This window comes from Chroicocephalus ridibundus, chromosome 1 (genome assembly GCF_963924245.1).
Source record: "Chroicocephalus ridibundus chromosome 1, bChrRid1.1, whole genome shotgun sequence".
NCBI classification, from domain to species: domain Eukaryota; kingdom Metazoa; phylum Chordata; class Aves; order Charadriiformes; family Laridae; genus Chroicocephalus; species Chroicocephalus ridibundus.
The window spans coordinates 186,803,465-186,826,209 of record NC_086284.1 but is presented as its reverse complement, the minus strand read 5'-3'; the positions used below and the strand labels follow the sequence as shown (position 1 = coordinate 186,826,209).

At 37.9% G+C, this 22,745-nt stretch overlaps 1 protein-coding gene across 2 annotated transcripts in view; it reads left to right on the top strand.

The window, feature by feature from the left end:
- The first annotated feature begins 244 nt into the window (after positions 1-244).
- ARID2 (AT-rich interaction domain 2) overlaps positions 245-22,745 on the top strand; it is a 106,333-nt gene continuing 83,832 nt past the window's right edge. The window contains exons 1-4 of one of the 2 annotated variants that reach the window (XM_063323099.1): positions 245-311; positions 1,171-1,288; positions 1,449-1,542; positions 2,684-2,781. In XM_063323099.1, the coding sequence (XP_063179169.1) occupies positions 1,197-1,288; positions 1,449-1,542; positions 2,684-2,781 (284 nt within the window). In that variant the 5' untranslated portion in view covers positions 245-311; positions 1,171-1,196. Of the gene's footprint in view, positions 312-839; positions 1,289-1,448; positions 1,543-2,683; positions 2,782-22,745 lie in introns of those variants that run through there. The other variant, XM_063323098.1, reaches the window with a different exon arrangement.

The following is a 22,745-nucleotide window of genomic DNA, read 5'->3' as shown; positions in this document are numbered from 1 at the left end:
CGTGCCATCCGGGGCGACTTCCTGCCCTCGGGAACACCTCGGGCCGGGGGAAGCGGAAAGTTTTTCGAAAAGTCCGAATATCCAGCAGTGCCCCCTTCAGTTGTTGTTTTCTCTCCCCTTGAACTCGGGGCGTTGGGTTCAGTCCAATTAAAAAAATTCGGCCCCGCTTCTTTCCAAATCCACCTTTCCTGCCCTCCCCCCACCCCCCCGCCCCCCCCCCACCTCCGCCGTCAGCCAGCGGAGAGAGGCCGATCGGTGCCGAGCCTGGCGAGGGAGGGCCCTTTCCCGGGCCCCGAGCCCCGGAACAACCGGTAGTAGCCGTTTTTTTCTTCCCCTCTTCTCCTTCTCCCTCGCCTCCTTTCCGCCCGGCTTTGTGTGAAGTTTGCGGCACATTGCAGATGAGCCCTTAGCGGCGAGAGGAGCCTATTGTTCCCCGCCAGGAACTGCTTTGCTGGGGCTGCGCTGGCTTTTGCCTTGAGAGCTGCCTCCTGCAGTACCGGCACCGGCCTGCGGGGCCCGCTGTGTTGCGCTCTCCTCCAGGCAGGAGCACGGCGGCCTCAGATCTTTTTGTCTGAGAGAGAAGAGAAGTGAATCCCGCTGCCGCCGCCACCGCCGCCGCCGCCGCCGCCGTAGCCCTGTACAGTGTGTGTGTGTGTGTGAGAGAGAGAGGGAGCGGGCGAGAGGGAGCGGGGGGGGCGATCGCATGGAGCCGCGGCCGTAAGACACACACACACACACACTGTCAATACCTCACTCCGGCTCCCCCCACCTCCCCCCCCACCCCCCCCCACCCCACCACAACAGTAACCCAATTCATTGTGTGATCCAGCAGCACCATGTTGAGTCTCATGTGCAGGCTGGATCGGTTGGGTTTGTGGTGCTGAGAAGAGGCAGCGGCGGCGGGAGGAGGAATTACTGAGAGGTGCCCCTCTCCCTCCCCGTCTCTTTGCCTGTGTGTTGTGTGGAGACAGGACTCGCAATTACCACACTCTCGGGGCTCCCTTATTCCTTTTAAACTTTTTTTTAAGCAAGCCCCTCTCCATGGCTGATCCCCGGCCGAGCACGGGCACCTGGGTCTCTTAAAGACAAGGAGGAGCCGGGGATTGTTGTTGTTGTTGTCGGCCGTTTTTTTTTTTTTTTTTTAAATTGGATTTTTTTTTTTTTTACGAGAACCTTTTTTTTTTTAAAATACAAAAATGGCAAATTCGACGGGTAAAAACCACGCAGACCAGCGGAGAAAGGGACTCGCTTTCCTGGACGAGCTGCGGCAGTTCCACCACAGCAGAGGGTGAGGAAAATGGGGAGATGGAACGGGAGGGGGGGAGGCTTTTAAACCGACCAGATCCAACTTCCAGCCCCTTCCCTGAAGGACACGGCAGCCCCAGCGAGGGGAGAAAAGGGGGCAGAGCTGACAAGTTGTGGTGTTTTGTGTGTATCTCCTTTGGCAGGTCTCCTTTTAAGAAGATCCCCGTGGTGGGTGGGAAGGAGCTGGATCTTCACGCTCTCTACACCAGAGTCACCACTTTAGGCGGATTTGGGAAGGTGAGTGGAAGTTTTAATTTGGGTTTCCCTCCCACTAACCTCTTCCCAAAAGTCTCCTCTGACCCCCGGGGGCGGCGGGGGGAGCCGGGGTGGCCGGGAACCGTCCTATTTAAAGCCGGTTAGAGAAGGTGGGGGGTGGAAGAAGGAAGCGAGCAGACAGGCAGGTTGGTGGCTCGGCCTTGTCGGCGGAGCGATGAAGGGGGATCCGGGGGTACGGCGCACACCCCGCCCGTGCCTCCCCCGGAGCCCCCGGCCCCTTCCCCCCCCGGGAAAAGGCGAGGGGGGGAGCGGAGCTCTCCGGTGGGCGAGAGGCAGTTTCTTTCGCTTGTGGTGGCAGCCCTGTGTGTGTGTGTGTCTCCCTCTTCCTCACACAGAGGGAGAGAGAGAGACAGAGAGGAGAGAGTCTGAGCGCAGTTTTAGTGCAACTCAAAATTAGCGGGCATGTTTAACATCGATAATCGGCACGGAGCATGGGCTAGGAAACGATCCTCGCAGCCGGGGGGGGCCGGGCGCTGCCCTCCGAGCCCTTCCCGGGGAAAAATAACAAAAGGGGCACCCAAGACGGTGTGTAATCAAATAGCCATCTTTAGGCTTCAAGGCTGGGGACAGAAATGTAGGCCTCAAAAGAAAGGCCTCTCCGTGTCTGTGGATCCCTCTCGGGGGGACCCCCCGGGCGGGCTCCCCCCGCGCCCCGCAGGCCGGGGGCCGCCCCCGCCCCCGCCGCCCGGCCCGATTTTAAACTTCTTTGGGTTTTTAACGGACCGCGGTAGGATTTAAAAGGGGGCGACAGAGGGACTCCCGATTGGTTATTGTCCAGGCAGTAAAAACAAAAACAAACAAACCCCCCCAAAACAACACCAACCCTCCCGGCCGCCCCCCGGAAAAAAAAAATAAATGCGTGTATTAAAAAATAAATAAAGTAAAATACCAGTGAGAAGCGGGATTTTTCCCGAAGAGGAAATACCACGACTGTCAGTAAAATATATAGTCCTAAATCCCATATACATTCTTGTTTATTTCTTTTTGTATATTTACCGATTTTCTTCATGGCAGCTTGTGGGGGTTTTTTTTGTGATGTTCGGTGTCAATGACATGTTTATGTGTACGTTGTGTATCTCGGCCTGTGTGTTGTTTTTGACAGGTATCAGAGAAGAATCAGTGGGGAGAAATTGTAGAGGAGTTTAACTTTCCCAGAAGTTGTTCTAACGCTGCCTTCGCTTTAAAACAGTATTACTTGCGGTGAGTGCTATCAAGCTGTAGCAGTAGTATTTTTTGAGTGTGGCATTACATTTGGGTTTCTGTGTGTGCAATAATAAAAATACCCCTTTTAAAAATCTATAAAATAAACCAGAAAGAACTTGTAATTCCTTACTGGTCTGGTGCAGTGATCAGTTAAAGGTAATTCTGCTTTGTATTTATTTTATTTGTATTTTTACATCTGTAAGCCTTAAACTTTGAAGGGATACCAAGTATATAAACAGTGTATGTCAGAGCCATTTTTAGTGATTGTTTTAGAATTACGGTACTGAAGGACTGTTACTAAGAGATCATGTTATTGCAGTTAGAGAAACTTAGCTTAATTTTTGGAGCACTGAAATGTGTTGATACATGTAAACTTGTTTACTGCTCAGTGGGGTCAGGCATTGAATGAAAATGCTTCTGCAGGAAGGTTGACTGCTTTGGATAAATGATATTGTTATCAATTACTAGCTGCATACATTATTTTTTGTTTTAGAGTAAAAAGAGCTAAATAATTTTTGCTGTTACTTGAAAAATAGTAGATTTCTGCAGTTTTTAAAAATAAGATTACATTCCTTGAAATGATACAGGTTGTTTTTTGTGATGCAGATTATTTTTTCAATGTAGCATGGAGTTCATATTGAATATTTTAAATTACTGTGTGTGTTCAGTTACTAGATGACTTTTTAAAAAATATATTTTTTAATAACTTTTGGTGATTATTCTTTGTGTGAAAGAATTTGAAATTATTGCGTATATAGTGTTTTTAGGTGCTATACATAGACAGTTATACTGCATTTATAATAAAGTTTTATGTACACTGGTTAAGGAATGTAATTTTCTGTTTCTGAATTGTATAAATGATATTTTTCATTGCAATTAATGATAATATAGATGTGCAATATGTACAAAAGATGTATGGGCTTTTGGGCTTCTGTTTTGGTGATCTGAGTACACACAAGCTTTATCTGTCTCTAGTTTGGCCTTGTGAATTAGGAAATGCAGTAATTGTACAGGTGCACTTTCTATTGGTTGTCCTAGATTGACTTCCAGCTTGAAGCTGTAGAGTTCGTAGCACAGTGGAGCAGTTATTGAGTTACAATGATGTCTGCAAAACCTTAGTCAGTTATCTGTAGTTACTGAATTTTTCTTTTTTTTTTTGGTGGTGAAATATGATCGCTTTAAGATCCAGACTAAGAAAAGAAATTACCATTGTTAATAGCTTTAGCAAAGTTTATGATTGCTAGCAGGCCTAGGAAAAAAGTGGGAAGCTCACTTTAGGATGTCCTGCTCTGTTTTGGTTTGGTTTGGTGTTTGTTTTTTTTTTTTTTTTCAATCTACTAGATAGTATTGAGGTAGTGTTGCTGAAGATTTATTGAATCATAGAAAGTAGTTTTTTTTCTTTTTGTGTTTTTCTGTTGGGCCATGTAGTCTATTACTTGACTAGATTTTTACATATAATTTGCAAAATGATAGTTTTTTTGGTTTTTACCCTTTTTATTTCCATATTTTGTAAGTGTTTGCATGGTCTAACTTTTTGTAGTAGAAGGTTGTATGTCATTTGTGTTTACATCTGTATTTTGAAAGCATTTATGTGCTGTGACAGTTAACACAATTAATGTTAATTTGGCCTTCTAATGACTATTAATTTTTAATAAGATAATACTTTTTAATTTAGAATCAGACATACAAAAATGTTATTTTTATTATTAGCATGTTGGTATTGACATTATTTAAAATATAGTTGCTGAAAATACATATACATGATTACATACAAATAAGTGAAAGGTTTTTTATTTATTTGGAATTTAGAAAAAAAAATTGATGAACAGTTAAGATGAAGAATCTCTAAAAATGTTGGTTTTATCATAGCCTCTGATTTATTTAGGCCATTCTGAAATAAACTGTCAAGGTTGTTGGTTTTGGGGTGGATTGGGTTTTAGTGGTTGATTTGTTTTTTGTTTGTATTTTTTCTAAATTACTACTTCACTCACTGTTGCTTCTCATATAATCTAAGTTTGATGTGAACAGTTTCCCAGCTGTGTTCACGTCCTTACATGTGTGGTAATAAGACTGTATATACACATGTATCTCCGCTAGGTTAACATTTGTTTAGCTTTAACCTAGCAGGTTTTTTTTTGGTGGGGGGTGGGGATTTTGTTATAGGAAAAGAAAAAAATGCTCTAATGATAAATTCATATAAAGGCTCTTGTTTATCTGTGTTGAAGAACATAACCTGAGGTTTCTTATAGGGCCAGATTTTCATGAACTGCTGAGCAATTACCCTTGGAAAAAATGTTCCTCTTGAGTCCCAACTATGACTATAATCTTGGCCTCACTATTGTAATGACTTTGCAAACAAAGCCAAACAAATTGAAGCCTATCAACTTTTATATACTTTTTTATCCAATCATATGTTTTGTGTCCTGTAAAGTGAGGGATCTGCATGGCAGATGGGACCCTGTTGAATTCAGAGGGATTTGGTGGTATGCGCCTACATACATACATTCGCAAATTTGGATTCGTTTGTGATGAAAGTTGCCTCTTTCTATGAAACATCTGGCATAGCATGTTCACTGAGATAAGACCTCAAGCTACATGGACCACTTGCTCATTTTGCTGTGCTATCTCTAATAATGCTGTCAGTTGGACTTAAAATTGCTATGTAAATAGTTTAGAAAGTTGAATTATTTGTGTGACGGGAGTAGTCCCGTTGGCTTGATCAAACCAAATGTTTTGCCAAACAATCATCGGGTTATGGTTTTTCTAGGCAGTTGTGAGGTGTACCTTTTTTGTTTAAATAACTTTTTCATTGTGACTGTTCTGGAATTTTGCCGGGCGTCTTTGGGAATGTATGTTAGGGTTCATTAAAGACGTGAATTGTTTGAACTTCTGATATAATTATCATAGGCTTTATGATAGGTGATACTTCAATATATGATAGACAATCCTATCTACCCCTTCTCCCTTCTTTTCTCTCACTGGAAAAAGTTATTTATAATAGGGAAGGTCTGAACCATTCAAACTTTGTGCCTGTGTTGCTTTGAGCTGTCTGACAGGTGAAGTAATTTATGCACTGTGGTTCTTAGTGAGCAGTCAAAAGCCACAGTGCCGATAACCATTGATAGACTGTACTTGTTAATGTAGTTCTGTGAGTCTCTACAGCATCAGAGTGTGTAATTCCCTTGGATGTAGTGCAAATTAGATGTTTCATCTCAATTGAGGTGAATCAGTAAAGCATTTTCCAAATGCATCTCTAAAGATTATTTTATAATGTTAATGAAAATATTTTAATATGGGGTAATAAATGTAAACATCAGTAATGTGGGCACGCTTTTACGTTTTTGTTAGTTGGTAAACATATACGGTGAGTGAAAAGAAACTTAACATGAAATATAGCCTGTTTTTTATGTTAATGGTTGATGAGGTTACAGTCCTACAAAGAATTGGGCTGATGTGACCTTATACGTTTGCATAAGGTTCTGTTGTTTTTTGTGTGAGCGTGATACATTTATTCTGTTGTGGGCCTTCATCTGTTCTTGGGGAGTGAGAGACCTTGTGAACTTCATGTGCAAATGAAGTATGCCTAACCAAATTAAAAATCGGTTTGCTTTTAAAAGGTATTTATCTGCATTAAGAGAAATTACGTGGAAGGACTCAGTGTCAAGTAAAATAAGTTTAAGTCTCAGTTCTGCAGAGAATTTCTGAAAGGTGGGAGGCAGGTGTGTATTATAAGCTTCTGGTAAAGACAGCAGAAATGAGTTAATACTAGTTAAAGGTGAGTAAGAATTTGCTGTTGTAAATATATTGGGGAGGTAAGGGGAAGTCAAGTAGAGAGGAAAGAGAGCAGTTCATAAATGAGAAGTTGCATAAAGTTATTATAAAGACAAGCCATTATTCCAAATTTCCTGAAATTCCATATATAGTAGGATGAAAAAGTGTGAGCGGTTAAAAATCAGGACCATGTGATATCGTTATTGATAACAAATAGCGGGGGTTCTTGAAAGATCTGAAGATATTTATAAGACATTTGATCTTCAAGTTGCCCTAAGAGATTGAATAATAAATAATACCAGTTTCTTTAATAAAAAAGAAAAAAACGGGGGGGGAGGCAGGGGGAAGAAAAAAGAGGGGGGAAAAAAAGGTATGAGCTGAAGAGCTAGTTAAATTTGAGGGATTCTGTTTCTAGTAAAATAATGGCGGAAATATTAGGGAAACAATAATAAGCAGCCTGGACTTTTCCAAGCAAAATTACTTTAAAAGAGTTTTCTTTGTTACTCTTGCTCAGTGTTTAAAATTAGGATCTGATACTGCTGCAACAGCGTCTGCACATAGATCAGTGAGTATGGAGAAGTACAGGACTGCTTGCTTGCCAGATCTGATTGCAGGTTCAAGGCCCCAGTGGATGAAGAAAAAGTTATAGCTGTAGTAATATTTTACATATTTTCTAAAATTCAAATGCATCTCAGAATCTCCCGTTGACAAATTATTTATGTATATGAATAGTCATCTGAATGAGAAATTGGGTGAAGGACCATAAACAAAAATAGAACAAAGTATAAAGAATAGATTTGGTGAGTCACAGCAGTTTTAGGTGCTAAAAGAGTAACATCAGTGCTTACACGTGCATGTAGTAATACAAGTTTAGCCATTTTAGGCACACTTAGTGTCTGGATTGATTAAATTTATGAGAAGGTGAATAGTATCCTTGCGATGTTAGCAGACAACGATAGTGGGAAGAGTTAAACACAAGTCTGGGCAGAAAAGAAAAGGTTATCTAAAGAAATTAGGCACACGGTTGGAAAATACAAATGAGATTTAGTTTGGAAAATGCAAGCTAAAACAGTTGAGGGACAGTAATCCAAACCAGGTATTCATTGTGAGGGAATAACCTGGAAAGCAGCATTGCTGAAAAAGGGATAGGAGTGATACCATGGGCCTGATAATCCTGTCAGTTGTGTGCGCCCAACTCCCTTTCATATGAAAGGGATTTGTCCATGCTTCTGACAGGAAGAACAGGCCCCAATTTGCAATATGATATATAGACTTTGTAAAAATCAGAACGAGTTTAGGTTGCATCTACAAAGGCATTGAACCAAGTGGGAGATGAGTTTTTGTATGAGGCTGTGTGATTGTATTTGGAGTACTGTTTTACTTTCACAGCCTCTGCAACAGGTGGGGCAACTTAACAGAAGCTTAGAGAAGAGCAACAAAATGTTAAGAAGGCTGAAGGGACTAATTGATTTTTAAAAAAGATTTGAGAAATAAATGTTTTGCTTGTCTAAATGAAGATTTTGGATGAGAAAGGGAAATGGTATCTGACAAGCATTTTGAAGGGCCCAAATACTTAAAAGAGATTAATTTTAAATAAAGTGAGAAGCTGTGTTAACGTGTAAGCTGAGATGAAACCCAGGGAGAAAATTCAGAGAAGATAGCAGCACAAAAACCCCCAAGATATACTTGTATACCTTCTTAATAGTATGCCAGGCAGAGCTGGGGAAAACCCCACACCATGGGTCATTCAGAACTAGCCCGGTTGGGACACTAATACGCTGTGATGGGTAACAAGCCAGGACTGTCAGAGAAATGGACCAGATGACCTTACAGCTTCTGTCCATCCTTGAATAACACTGTAATGAAGGCTTTCATCTTGCATAGCTAAAGACTTTTATTGCAACACTCCAGGCTTCACCTGCGAAATCTATTGCGCTTAATTTTGTCACAAATCCTGCAGTCATTGGCAAGCCAGGAAACAAAATACATGGATGATATTTTTATGATTTCTTTTTAAAATTATTTTCGCCTCCTCAAGATAAGAATTGTAATGCGTGTTTCAGTCAGATGTCTTAAGGTCTTGCTTTTCAGTCTGAAGCAAATATTTTACATAGTTGGAGGGGGATTTTTATTTTAGTTGTACTGTAATCATGTAGTCAACATATTCACAATCAACACTAGTTACTTACTGTTCATGCTGTAAAGCTTTATTTAGGGGAATTAAATATGTTGGTTGTTAACATCTTAGAATGTCTCTCAATGGAAGTTAGTTATTTGGATGGATGTTGTCTTGTCACAGTTCCCGGGAATCCGCTCATAAGAAAATAGAACTTTTATAATACAAAATTTTCATTAGGCCTCTTCTGAGGAGACCAAGCAGCAGGTGAAAGGAAATATAGCTACCTTAAAATTGCTCTTTCTTAGAGTTATGTTGTGACACTAGTCACTATGCGGATGAGTTTGGCCTCTATCAAAGTTTCTGAGCTTTTTCTTCAAGGGGTAAACTCCTCTTTACTGCTGAAAAACATAGTGAAAAATTAGTGTGATGGATGTTAACATATTTTCTCTTCCTGATTATTTTTCTGCAAGCTTTTTTGTTAGAAATGACCTAAATCACTGCTGCTAAGCTGAAATATATTGGTTTATTTGGGGAGGGGTGAATGTTGTTCTTCAGTTTTAATACAGAATTCTGATTGTTTAACTTGAAAGCTTATCTGGACAGATGTCAGAACTAATAACCTACAAAGAGCAAGTTTCTGGCAACACTATAATAACTGTGGTGACTTCTAGGACCTACTGAATCTTCTAATAATTGGTGGAAAATCTGTATGTTAAAACCATTTTCTAATCTTCAACTGAAACAGTATAAAAATTAATTTATGCTTTAAAATTATTAATAGCTGTGGTGTAGTGTCTTAGGTTTGAATAAATGGTAAACATATTACAACAAGATCGAGAATGCATATGGAATGCAAGGATATTGCTTCTTTCCTTGTGAAGTGGAATAAGCCTGGGCTAAGAAAAGGAGTTTCAGTCTTTTAAAATTTATTTTAGAGCTAATGAGCTTTAATTATCTTGTTTATTTGCAGTTAAACCTCAGAAGATAAGACTTCTATACTCTTTTATTTCTTTCCTAATTCCTTCCCCACTTTCCTTAGTAATAGAGAAGTATAATTTGTTAAGTTTTACAGGTGAGGTACTAGAGGTACACAGAGGTTCAGACTGTTGCTTTGAGAGTGCATGTCAAATAGGAATGAAATTCAAATACAGTAAAGCCTTTTTATTTTTTTTTTTTAAATGTTAGAATCCAGTTCTGACAGGCAAATTTCTTCTTCCTGAAGCTTAGTTAAACCATCTATAAAAGGGGGCTACTGTTATGTTCTATCTTTTAAAATTCCTTTTTAATCAATAGCTGAGGAAGGATTGTTTGAAAAATAAAACAGGATATTGTTGTGTTCTGTGAATTGGAAAACTGAAAACTAAGTATGTAAGAGATTATGAGAATGGATAGTTTGTGTTTTGTTTTGCTGTACTTTGTTTTAAAATGCTTGTTCAGAGTGTCAGAGGTGTCTTGCAGCTTAAATGGAACTACTTGGAGTAAGTGTTGTACCAGTCCACATTATTAGAAGACATACAGCTCATAGAGGGAATTGGGTATAGGCCAGAGATCCCATCACATGATCTTGTTTCTGGTTATCGGTCTGATACATATTTATTCTGTGGCCTTAGTTAAATCATTTGCCATCTCTTTATTCATATTTATAAAGTGGGTATACTGATGTTTGTTTACCTATCTCACAGAGAAGTGTGAGACTGTAAGCTCTTTAATGCAGGGATTGTGTCTCTTCATGCTTCTATGTCATATCTTAAATATTTGAAAATGAATATAAATTAGGAATATATGAGGAAAATAAAACTATTCATAAGCTTGTGTGCCCTCTGCAGTGTTGAGAAGCAGAAAATATAGCATAAATGAGAGGAAGAACAATCTTTATTCCTTAGGGAATAAATAAACTTGGGATACCTAAGCAGAGAAATATTGGAACGGTTGAAATAAAGAAGCTTATCTTAAGGAAGGATAATAAAACAGCAAGATGGTACCCAGAATAGTGAGCTTAGGCTTTGCCTGAGGTACTAGATTAGTGAGCTAGGTATCAGATCTAAAATACAGTCTCCTTGGAGCAACAAGTTCAAGTCTAAGCAGACCCGAATTAGATTTTCAGCAACAAGGCAGTGACACTGAGTTCTCTACTTTTTGTTTCCCTATCTTTAAACTGAATGTGCATACATTTATTTTAACTCCAGAGAAATTGTAGCAAGCCAGCTATGCTGCAAGAGGGATTGCATACTATTATAATAGAGTGGAGTTCTGTTGAATGATGCACTGGAGCATGTTTGTCTGCAGGAGTGAACTGTGTTCATACTATTCTCCTTTTTTATGGGTGTGGGAGGAGCAACTGTTTAGATTAGTAGTGTCTTAGAATAATTTACAGTGTTACTTGTCAGTCCATGGCTGCCTAAAATACATGAAAATCCTGTAAAGTAAGGCAGTCATTCTGATTCAGAGAGACCTTTTCTCTTACAATGTTTGCTGGACTTTTCATATGTTTGTGGAAATTTAGATGGGTCATACTTAGGGCTGCCTGCATTTCTCCATTGTTAGTGCTGTGACGTCTGCTGGTTGGCCTCTGCCTCCCGGTCCAAAGGTTGCTGTGTGCCATGAGAATCCACGTGTAGAGATTCTCAGCTCTGTAAATCACTAAATCATATGACTAACTTCGAGTAGCTCTGTTAAAGTTCTTTGGAGAAGTGCTATAACAATGTGTATTACTGGGATGTAATGTGTTGGGGTAGCTTTTTGTTTGGGATACATCCCAGGGGCTTAATTAAGCTAAATGAAAATAGTTTACTTTGGGGGTAAATCTAGCGTGTTCTGAGTATGTTAACAAGGATTATGGCATAGGATAGGCGTGTAGAACTGTGTGTGGGATTTTGTTTGTTTTTTAAAAGAAGTATATTTGTATTAAAAGAAAATCTGTGGAAATAAATTAGGAACAGTTCTTCCCTTACGTGGTTATTTTGCTCAGGAGTATCTGGGTTCTAGTCACCTCATTTAAATGATGTAGAATCCAGGTAATGGCCAGGTAAACAGTGCCAGGTTACAGAATTCACATATATCTTCTGTAATTTTGGGGAAGATAGTAGAGCTTTGAAACAAAGCCGTTTCTTGGATGCCTTTCACCCCTCAATACCCTCTGTGAAAACCTAGGAAAATTCACATTTCTAACAGTATATGTTCATATAATGCTACAGTTGAACAGTAAATACGTTAAAAAAAATCAGGAATTGCCTCATTTAAGTATGAATGTGCAACCTTAACTTTGTCGCTAGAGAATGTTCTTCATAATAGAGCTTTGTGCTCTCTGTGGTAAATGGAAATAAATTCCATGGCAGTATTAATCTGTTGTATCACTGTGAGATACCTATTTTTCCCCTCATATATAGACACATAGTTCTGACTCATCATTCAACATGGTAATTGGTTAATCTTAATATTAGTTATTTCTAAGGAAGTTTTGAGTGTGTTTCCTGGGCATCCTTCCCCCACTGTATTGGCTTCCATGGTGTTATCCACGTGGGCCAATTCAGGAATCCTCTCCTTTGCTTGTGGGCTGAGGGGGTTCACTGTTGCAATAGTGCTTACCCTGGCTGCCTAACTCACAGGTCTGTTTGCCTCTTATTCTCTGCTGATCATCATCTCATTCTTTGACTACAAGCTGGAATTCATCTTCTGTCCCTTCACCCCTTGATGTCTGTACATATTGACTGCACATGGAATATTTACTGTAATCAAATTAATTCCTAATTGTAAAGAAAATTGAAGGAAGGAAAAGGTGTATGCAGGTAAAAGGGCAAGAGGACAAAGCACTAAATGTCAGGTGCCTAGCAACAGTAAAATACCGAATTTTACAGCAAAAAGAGAATAGATTCCGTGGTACCTGAAAAAAAAAAAAATTCTGCAGCTGTGGACGTACAGAATTCACAGGATCCAGATGACTATCTAAAGGGTATTTCACACACCTGAAAAACGTGCTTTCAGGTACTCTGCAGACCCATTCAGGCATTGCAGCATTGGTGTGCATTTTGCTTGTTCTTCCAAGGTCATTTTTGTAACTGTAAGGTATAGAAATGCAATGTTTTTCTGTGTGTGTAAAAAATTTTGTTTCTGAGCACGATTGTGTGCAGAGGCTGACCCCTGTAGTGAATTGTTGTGTTTAATTGAATTTGAAGAATATATGGGGCCCTAACTACCATACAACTTGGAATACCTTTAGTAAGCATTTTTTTCCAAATGCTTCAAAGTACTTTATTTCGTCAGACTTGGCTAAACTTGGTATCGTGTTTAATGCCATGTGCTTCTCTGTTTATATAACACAAAGTTATTTATTAGAAAGATGTTATGTTAGTCAATGCATATGGAATCATAGTAAGAGTGTAAAAGGTTAGAAAATCAAAATACAATACTTGGTGACAATGACTTCATCACATTCAGTATTGTTTCATTAATATGTTCTATAGTCAATATGCTATCATTACTGAAATATAGTTATGTTTCTAGAAAAGTGTTTTTGTCATAATTGAATATGAGATTTTTTCTATTTAGATTTTTATATTACCAGTGCACAAATCCCATTTTTCTGTAGTAGCTTTCATTCATCTAATAAAGCAGTTTGATTGTATTCTAAATAGAGTTATTCCAGCTGTTGAAGAAAGTGCTTAAGTAACATCAAAGAAAAAAGTTACTTAAAAATAATCTACTGTTCTGCATGTAACTGTAAAGGAACACCCAACTTCCCTAAATGTGCTGATATATTTCTGTATGTATTTGCATGTGATGCAGTTTAAAATCATGATTGTCCATAAATTTATGTGCCTGGTAGAAAGCAAAATTATTCTGTTATTTTTACGGTGACTTGGTGCTTCTGTAGGTCTGCTGTAAGAGCTACGTTTGTAGACTTCTGCCAATGTGGATCTCTCTGTAGATCTGCTTAGGGAAAATTTTCATCCCTCTTCAGAGCTGAGCTGAAAGTGGTGGCATCCTGTGTCAGTTTTGCAGTGTGCTTGTAAAGGTCAGATGTGTAGGATCTGGACCATGTATATTAACATAAAATGTGCCTGCTTTAGCAGGGAAAGAAACTAAAAAAGTGAAGTCATTGAAGATGTATTCAAAACCTAAGATACTGAAAGTGGTGTAAACAGAGTGTTCATTTCTTTAGTTGTCCTTAGGAGGTCTTTGCATGTAAGCAAAAGTTGCAGACTCAAAGTATGGTGGTTGTTTTCCTTTTAAAGAGTTTAGAAAAGCAACAGGATTTGTTTTTTCTATGAGTAAGTTAATTTAAGCTTGTTTTTTTTTTTTGGAGGGTGGGCTGCCTGGTAATCTAGCTAAGTAAGGAAAACAAAAAGTTGTTACCATTATTTCTTGTTTTCAGAAACTTATCAAAGAATTTACTCATCTTTATTATAATTTCACTAGTGTAGTGTGATCTGTAGTATTGATGACTTGGAGTACTCACAACATCAAAATAAATATGACTAAAGCCTTTTCTATGTTGTGGAAATAATCATGTAAAGTTACAGTGAAGTAGACACGACATGAATATGATTGTTCGCATACCATATAACATACAGCAACAACATAAATATACAGAAGTGTTGATCTCATTGCCTTACTAGATGAAACTTTAAAGGGTGCATTGTATGGGATTCTGCTGTAGAAGGCCACCAGGTGGAAGTGACTCTCAAGGCTGTATCTTTTTCCTCAAGGCTTTTTTTTTTTTTTTTCCAAATGGTTTGTGTTTGCTATGGTTTGTGGCTTCAGAGACTTCATAATTTTTTTTTTTTTTTGACTTGGCAGCTGCCCATTGGGAAGACGCACATCTCCTGACCAGCAGCCAGCTGATCCAGCTGTGCAGCTTGGGGGCTCTATGTAGGTTGCTGGCCTGGCAGAAGACACTTGTACTCAGCTACCCCAGCTGGGAGGCACACACTAACTCTGCCTCCAGTTGGGCCAAATAACATGTGCTGTTTCTCAGTCACCTGTAGGCCAAAGAAGGAAGACAAGGTGTTTGGAGGCAATTAAAAAAATGCCCATTTTAATGAGGCATTTAAGGAGAGGAGACCATTTGAGCATAGGTAGTCAAATTGCAAAGGGAGGGAATGTGAATATTGAGTGAGCTGAGTGCATTCATGCATTGGGTGAGGAGGCAGGAATGTGGGAATGTTGGTGGAGAGAACACTATTTGGAAGGGCGGATGGGGTAGGTACTGGAGAAGGAGGAGTTATGTAATCAAATGCTGATAAGTTAGTCTTTAATGGCCAACTCCCTCATGTAAATTGGTCACTGGACATTAATTGACTTGTGGCCCAGATGCTGGGTCGCTACTGAGTGAAGGCGGTCATTATTTGTAAAGTGCTGAGTGGTCTCTGTCTTGAGTTGCACAATCTGCTTTCTGCAGTGAGATTCTGATTTACTGGTACAAACTGTCTAGTGGTTCTTCTGCATCTTTGCTTGCACCACCGGTGCTGCATGAACAGAATTAATTTCTGTTCTGTTAGTTTATATTTTTCATTAACCCTGAATTTACCATTTTCATTTTTGTTTAAAAAAATCTGTCATCATCACAATTACTGTTACTTTTATCCTTATATTAAAATACCATAAAGGCATAAAATTGCATATAATCAAATAAAGGATTTTATCTCTTCCTTAAAGAGCTTGCAGGGAGAAAGATCTCGTCTTGGAAAATATTTCTTCATGGGCATTCCTGCATTTAAGAAAGCTAAGAAGGATACGGTTGTGGATTCAGATGCTGTTGTCATTTTGAGAAAATTAGTAATGTTTGTGAATACTTTATTTTGTATGTTGATTATATAAGAAATGCATGCATTTTATTATATATGTATGTGTGCATGTGTATATATATATAGCATATACAAGACTGGATGTCAACTTAAGCTTGGGATAGGTTGGGTGGACTTTCTGTCCCACTTCTAGTACTACATATATGTTAAGAATTTTCAACAAGAGAGGAAAAGATTTAATGGTGTAAACTTTCAAAAATTCTAAAGATTTTTTTTTTTTTAATACCTGCAAATACAAAGATTTAGAGACCAACTTTGGATCTTGCAGGTGGAAGTAGATGCAAAGTACTGTTTCTTTTTGACAGTTCTTGATCTTATCTGATATAAAATTGTTGTTTGTCTGGGGCCTTAGGCTTGTGTAATTTGGAAAGAGAACTTTTAAACTCAGCCTGCTCTAAGCACAGTGTATAAAACGGCTGTTGTTAAAACTACTCCAAGTTATGGAATGTAGGTTGTTCCGATCAAAACAGTTAGTGGGCAGAAGGCAGGTGAATTAGTCAAAAATGTGGGCAAACTGTATTTTTCATGCGACTTTGCAGCTTCTACCATGTTGCACAGTTACTGTCATACAGCTACATAGTTTCTGTTTCTGCTATGATTTGAATGATTTTTGCTATTAAATAATTTTTGCATTTTTTTAAACTAAAAAATAATGTAAATTTGTGTTTAGCAGTAGTGCTTATTGCCACTCTTGAGCTGTCAGCCACACGGATGTCTCCATAGGACAACACCAACACATTATTTAAAATGGGTACATATCTCCTTTCTCTACCTCTTGCCCTACCTCAGTGCGTAGAGGGTGGAAAAAGAGCATAGGTCATCATTCTCTCTTGCCTATGTACATCAGAAATTATTGCTGTTACCTTACATAGCAGCTTGTGGTATCCTTTTTCAAGCAGACGGTACCGCTGTTCCCTTGAGTGGCTGTTGGTGTTGCCCCCCAGTAGTGATATGAGCTCTGCTTTTACGGTTTTGGTGGCAGTGAGGGCTTGTTCTGTGGTGGTTTGTTGGTTTGTTTTTTGTTGTTGTTTTTGTTGTTCATTTGTTTTAACTGTAGAGATCTGTTTTCATGGAGACCTGCATCAGGGTTCCACTGACTACGTTAGCTGCAGATAGACAAGCTAGCGGATTCTAGTCTTGAATTGCCTAGTTCTGTTGTTGGTTTATTTATTTGTATATTTTTAATAGATCAAGTTTGGTAAGCTATTCATATTGCCTTATGGTTAATTTTCTGAAAAGAGTGGATTTTTTGTTTGCCGCCTTTTTAAATTTTTGGAGGTTGTCATGCATACCCAGGGAAGTCCCATTATAGTCTAAGCAGGAAGAACAATACAGAACATAGAGGAAAAGACTCCACACTTTCTAGGCAAGTATTCATTATTGATATCTTTTTTTTTTCCCCCCTTTTTAACTAGTTTTTACTACAGTAGATCAAGACTTAGTTAATTTTCAGGGCTTAACAGTTATGTTGTCTTCTTGGAAGTTATTTACAGATGGAGATAAATAGGGTTTTTGGCTAGTGCTTAAAATGGAGCAGCAATTTAATGAGATTGATCAAATTAATAAAAACTTCAGAAGGTCTCAGAGTAGTATGTATGTGGATACTAAATGAGGAAGAGAGAGAAAGATCAGAGGATCTTAGTGAGTTTTAAAATGAAGGTACATGATGATGAAAGAGGTTGTTATTTCTGTGGTACTTTCAAGAAAGCTGAGTAGGGACGTTTTGCCAGGAGTGGTCCTAGAACAGGAGAGCTTTCGTAGTCACAGGTTGTCTTGTAGAATGTTTATGTCTATATAGATTTTATGTGCAAAAAGCGTAATTGAGAGAATATCATGCATTGATGATCTAGGAAGCGACGATAGACAGATTAATGCAGTATGGAAAGTAAAATGGCAGAGTTCATCAAAGGATGATACCAAAAGTTGTAAGAGTTGAGACAAGTAGATTTCTGGAGAAGAGTGCGTGCAGAAGATGCTGAATTCTTCTTGAAAACATTTCCTTTGACCATGAGAAATTCTTGTGTAATCAAGACATATAATCAAACAAAATTATGGTAGTACCATGAGGATATTTGGTGAAAAGAGTGCGAATAGCGTGGAGTTAATAACAATGACACAGAAAATGTATGGATTATTACGAGCAATGTAAAATTGACAGTTAAGGTTGAAAATTGTAAGAAAGCAAGTGTGAAATGTTTCATGGTTAGGAAATTTTGTAACTTATGATCAGTAAGGGAACAAGAGAATCCTTAGTACAGATTTGGACCTTTTGTCAGAGAGGGAATGGAGAGTCATTTGGAAACAAATACTGTTAAATTAGATTCTGCCAAGGCTCAAATCCATGATAGGTTGATATCTCTTACAGTGGGAACTGAAATGTCTAAAAAGAAGATGATAAATTCCAGAACCCATCTATTAGGATATATGAGGCATTATTAATGTAATATTTTGTATTTATTTCCTTATAACCAAGTTGATTATATTTTTGTGGTGCTTTTTTTTTTTTAATTAAGTCATTCACATGGTATTTAAAAAAAAAAAAAAAAAAGTCTGTCAGAGAATTTACCAGTTGGAGTTTCTGTTCTTTTAAGCATAACATATTGCTGTTAATGGACGTCTCTTAAATTTTAAGTGCTGATCAGTTCGGACACCACAACTGTGGTGCCTGGCAATAGTCCGGCTCCTGCTACGCAAGGCAAGAACATCTTCCCTTAGTGGAAGGAAATCCTATGGAAGTATGTTTCTGCCAGATCATGCCAACGAACGACTGTACTTACTTGCTGGATGTGACTGACACTGTTGCTTTACCTTTTTTTTCCCCTTTGTATCTCAGTCTTCATTCATCTTTCTGTGTACTCATGTGCAAATGTTCACGTGGATGTTAATGGTGGAGTCAAAGAATATACAGACTCCAACATAAACAAACAAGCAAACAAAAGAGGGAGAAATAAATGTTGATCTCCCTGTGAAATGAGATCATCTGTACGACTGATTTTTCCCTCTTAACCTTTGTCTAAAAAAATAGATAGGTATGCTTTTTATCACTAACACTTACGTTATTGAGCAAGTGGCATCTTCTTGAGAAAGCGGCTGATCTTCCACCACTTTTTCATGTACTGTATTAGTGCTTCAGAATTTTAAAACTGGTTCTCAGCTGTCAACTGCCTCTTGGGATATTCTCTGTAGCACCCTATTCTCTTAATAATCAAGGTTGAAATGCAGTCGATGGGTGGAGTTGCATTATATTCCTATTCCATTTCCAGTTCCATGTACTTTGACCTGCAATTGGGAGTTATTGATGGAGAAACACAATACTGAGTCTGAACTGATACAGTTACCTAACTAAAAGTTTGAAAAATGCTACCACAAGTGTTTCTCACTCTTATAGTAATACAGAGGTGTCTTAATCTTAGAAAATATTACGTATTCATATTCAGTAATGCAGTGCAGTATTTGAAATTGACTGTCCCTATGGTTGGCAAGATTTTTCGGTAAGAACACCTTACAAAGGTGTTTGGTTGCAAGGGTGTTTATTTTCATGTATTGTAGTTCTCACCCTGAAGGTTTCAGGCTTGTTTTCAATTTAACAAAATGTTATTTACAACAAATGTTGTTGACTTGAAAATGGATTGTTGTAGTTGTATTTTGCAGTTGTGTAGCAAGTGTAACATTTCATACCTAAGAAATTTAATTAAATATTTTTTTGAAAGTTATTTACTGAAAAGGAAATTATGGCAGTGGAAGACTACTTTAGCAATTGAAACACTTCGTTGTGGTAGTTGACACTAGGTATTTTGTCTCTGTGAGCCCCTTTCTTAGAAGTATGGATACAAGAAACTTTTCTCACAAAGGAGCAGTTTCTCAGCTTGCGATAGGAAGTGTTAGTATCTCCTGTCTCATGTTAAAATGTTTTGGAAGTTTACATTATAATTAGGAACTTCCTTTGTTCATGGTAGCAGTTGTATTTTTGTGTAGATAAATTAAAACCTAAATGCCAGCATTCTGAATCAGGGATACAGTTATCACCAAATTTTACTAGGTAGCTTTCCTCTAACCTTTTTGAAGCTTATTCTTCTCAGTCTCTTGCTTCTGCATTTTATGTATGTTTGAGGCCACCCCAATTATGTAGGTTTTTTTACCTGTTCGTAAACTTTCCCTAGAGGTATGAATTTTCATGTGTTTAGTCCCTTATTTCGGCACTGGAGTAAGCAGTATTTTTATGCATACAAAAAGGTAAGCAGATCTACTTTTCTTTTACCATTCTAAAATGGATTGATTTACCTACAACATTAAGATCAATCACTTTTAGGCTTTACCTTACATAGTGGTCTCAAAAATAAGTAAGTTACTTTGCCTGTAGTTAGAGTGGCTCACTGTTGGTCTCATTTTAATATTATATGTTGCTCATGAACTCAAGGAATCAGTTGCCTTCCTGCAGAAATAGTGAAGAGGCTACTTTAGTACTTTTACTTTTTAATCAGACGCCGTAAACACAGTAGAAGTGTCAGATATATAGCTAGTATAAAGCTGATGATGTCTGCATATCGCTTGTATGGAAGAGTAGAGAGGAATCATAATTAAGCTTCTATGTGGTGATGTTTTACTTGTCACTTAAAGATTCGTAGTGTGTGCGTTTGCCTTTTGTCTCAAGCCAGTGAATAATGCTAATTCGTGTAGATTAATTTAAATTGGGGATGTTCTCTGAGTGGCACAAGAATGGTGCCAGGGTTCCCTGGTTTCAGAAGTTTTCAGCCTGTTGTGTTTTATGTAAGGTGTGTGGTTTAGTATACCTACCTAATAGTAATTTGATTAGTCCAAAGTGTGCTTGTATTGTTACTGTACGTGTGCATACCAAATATACACTCTATAAACCAGGTTTAATTCTGGTAAAGAAATGGCTCTGAATATGTATTTACTACAAAACATTAAATATGTGAAAAGATTTTACAACGTGTACTTTTTAAATCAAGTAATATTTGTAGAAAGTAAAAATATTTTAAAGGTACGCATTTTGTTGCAATAATAAAAACATCTCTGAATTGAATCGTATATTTAAATGTATTATTTGCAGATCATGTTTAGCATAGTAGAATTTTACGTTAGTACAATTTTGGTAAGAGTGGCTCATACTGTGATGTTTTTTGTAGTATGGGTTGGAGGGAAAATATTCTCATTGGCTTTTAAAGAAAAACCTTAAACTCTGGGAAAATTTGGAACAGTTTGGGACAATTAATTTATCTGCAGTTAAAATAATCTGTTTTAACCAATAATAATTTTCCTTTGTTCCAAAAATGTCAGAAGCACTTATTTGAGGGACAATTTTTATAATTGCTCAAAATTAAAAGAATAAAAATTCTTGTTCTGGGTTTTTGCTTTAATTATTTATGGTTATGGACAGAGGTAAGTTGTCTTGCATTTAACCTAGTAGAAAAGCTGCTAGCAGTTCCTTACTTACCTCTTCCATTATGGTAATTTCAGACTTTTTTTTTTATTTCCAGAACTACTTTTGGCTGTAGCAGACTACTGCAGTTTGGCAAGGTCAGGGCCCTGTAGTTAGCGAAGTGCCTTCTGTTCGTCCAGTTGTTACATTCTGATTTTTGTCTGCATTTTGGGTAGAGTTAAAATGGTCTTTCCCTTTCTCACTTCTTTATTTGCATTCGTCATGTTAATTTGACAGCATGTCAAAATGATAGCTAAATACGAATGGCACCTATGCCACTGTCAAAAGAGCAAGGAGTAACATATGCTGTAGCCAGGATGATACGCAAGTTCTTTTTGGAACTCAGGAGTAGTGATGCTGAGGAAAGGACAGTTTGGTTTTTCTGAAGACCTTCCTGTTCTGAAATTTTTGCAATTGTGCCGGTTTCCCCTTTTCCTTTTTAAACACAGGAAACTGAACAAATACAGCGTAAGTTTCCCCTCTTTTGATGAGGGGTAGGAGGAAGTTAGCCTCTGTCTTCCCTAACTCATCTTGTGATACTAAGAGCTCGTGACCCTTGTCTGGAATGATTACTTTCTACCTCTTAAGCTCCAGTACTATTGGGCTGTTGTAAAAATTGGTAATGCGTTGCTTTGTAATTTTTTTACTACTTTTTAGGAAATGAGATTTAATAGGAGTTTGTATTTTAAACAAATACCCCCTATTCTTCCACCTCCAAAACCTACAGAACTTAGGAAATGTCAGAATTATTTACCTGATTTGGCATTTAGATGTTTTCTTCAAATTACCAAGGCTTTTCCCCCAGTTCCTAGACATACTCCGAGTTGATGGTGGATATATAAAGGGGTAGAAGTAGGGGACCATTCATCTAATTTCTTAAGAACTTCTACGAGCTACCAAGAACAGTTGGTTTTGCAGAATAGTTTTAAGTAGCTTTAACAAGATTATTTTTTTCCACTGCTTTTTCACATGATACAAAAATGTAAAATTATAAACGACGGAGTCTGGAAGGTAAAAAATAGAAGAAATTTATCTACCTGTTATAAGCTGTTCGATGATATATTTTCCAAGAGCTGTATTTACGTGCACTGATAAAAGATGAAGTTTTGTATAAAGGTAGTACAAAAGATAAGTAGTCTTTTTTCTTTACTGTTGTCTTTTAAAAAAAGGAAAAAACCCAACAGTACTGTAACATGCTGACACTTGGGCTTTCCACAGAAGCACCATTGTAAGTTCTGTGAAATGGAAGAACATCTAATGCTTTCTGGAGAAGTTTGAGGAGGAAAAAAAAAAGTGGGGACAATATAGTCTGGGCATTTCTAAAGTGTGTTTTATAATAAGAAATATTTGCAGGAAAATAAAATCCTTGCTAGGATTAGTCTGTTGCTTTTTTCTTATCTAATGCTGCAATCCCTGATGATGGTATCACAAATTGTTCCTGTGCAGAGTATTACGATATGGTGATTTGGGATTAAGTTTTCATGTGAGAATAGGGAAGATGGGAGTGTGTAATATATTTTCGCAAAACATTAGTATTATGAATTGATAACTTGTGGTTTAGAAGCAATGTCAAATTGGAATCAGTTATGGTGATTGAATAGGTTAGTCTCAGGAACTAGAATATTAGTTGTTACTTTTTCATAATGCAGTTCACTGAAAAAATATTAATAGCCTGCTAAAATGAAGTACAACAACATCTAGTTTATCTGTTTAGTGGTTTCTTATATATGGCACTTTCCAAATATAAGAGTTTTAATATTCTGGAAAACATTACATAGTATATGCTAGTAAATAATTTTTTTTTGTACTTTCTGTACTTAACTAAGAC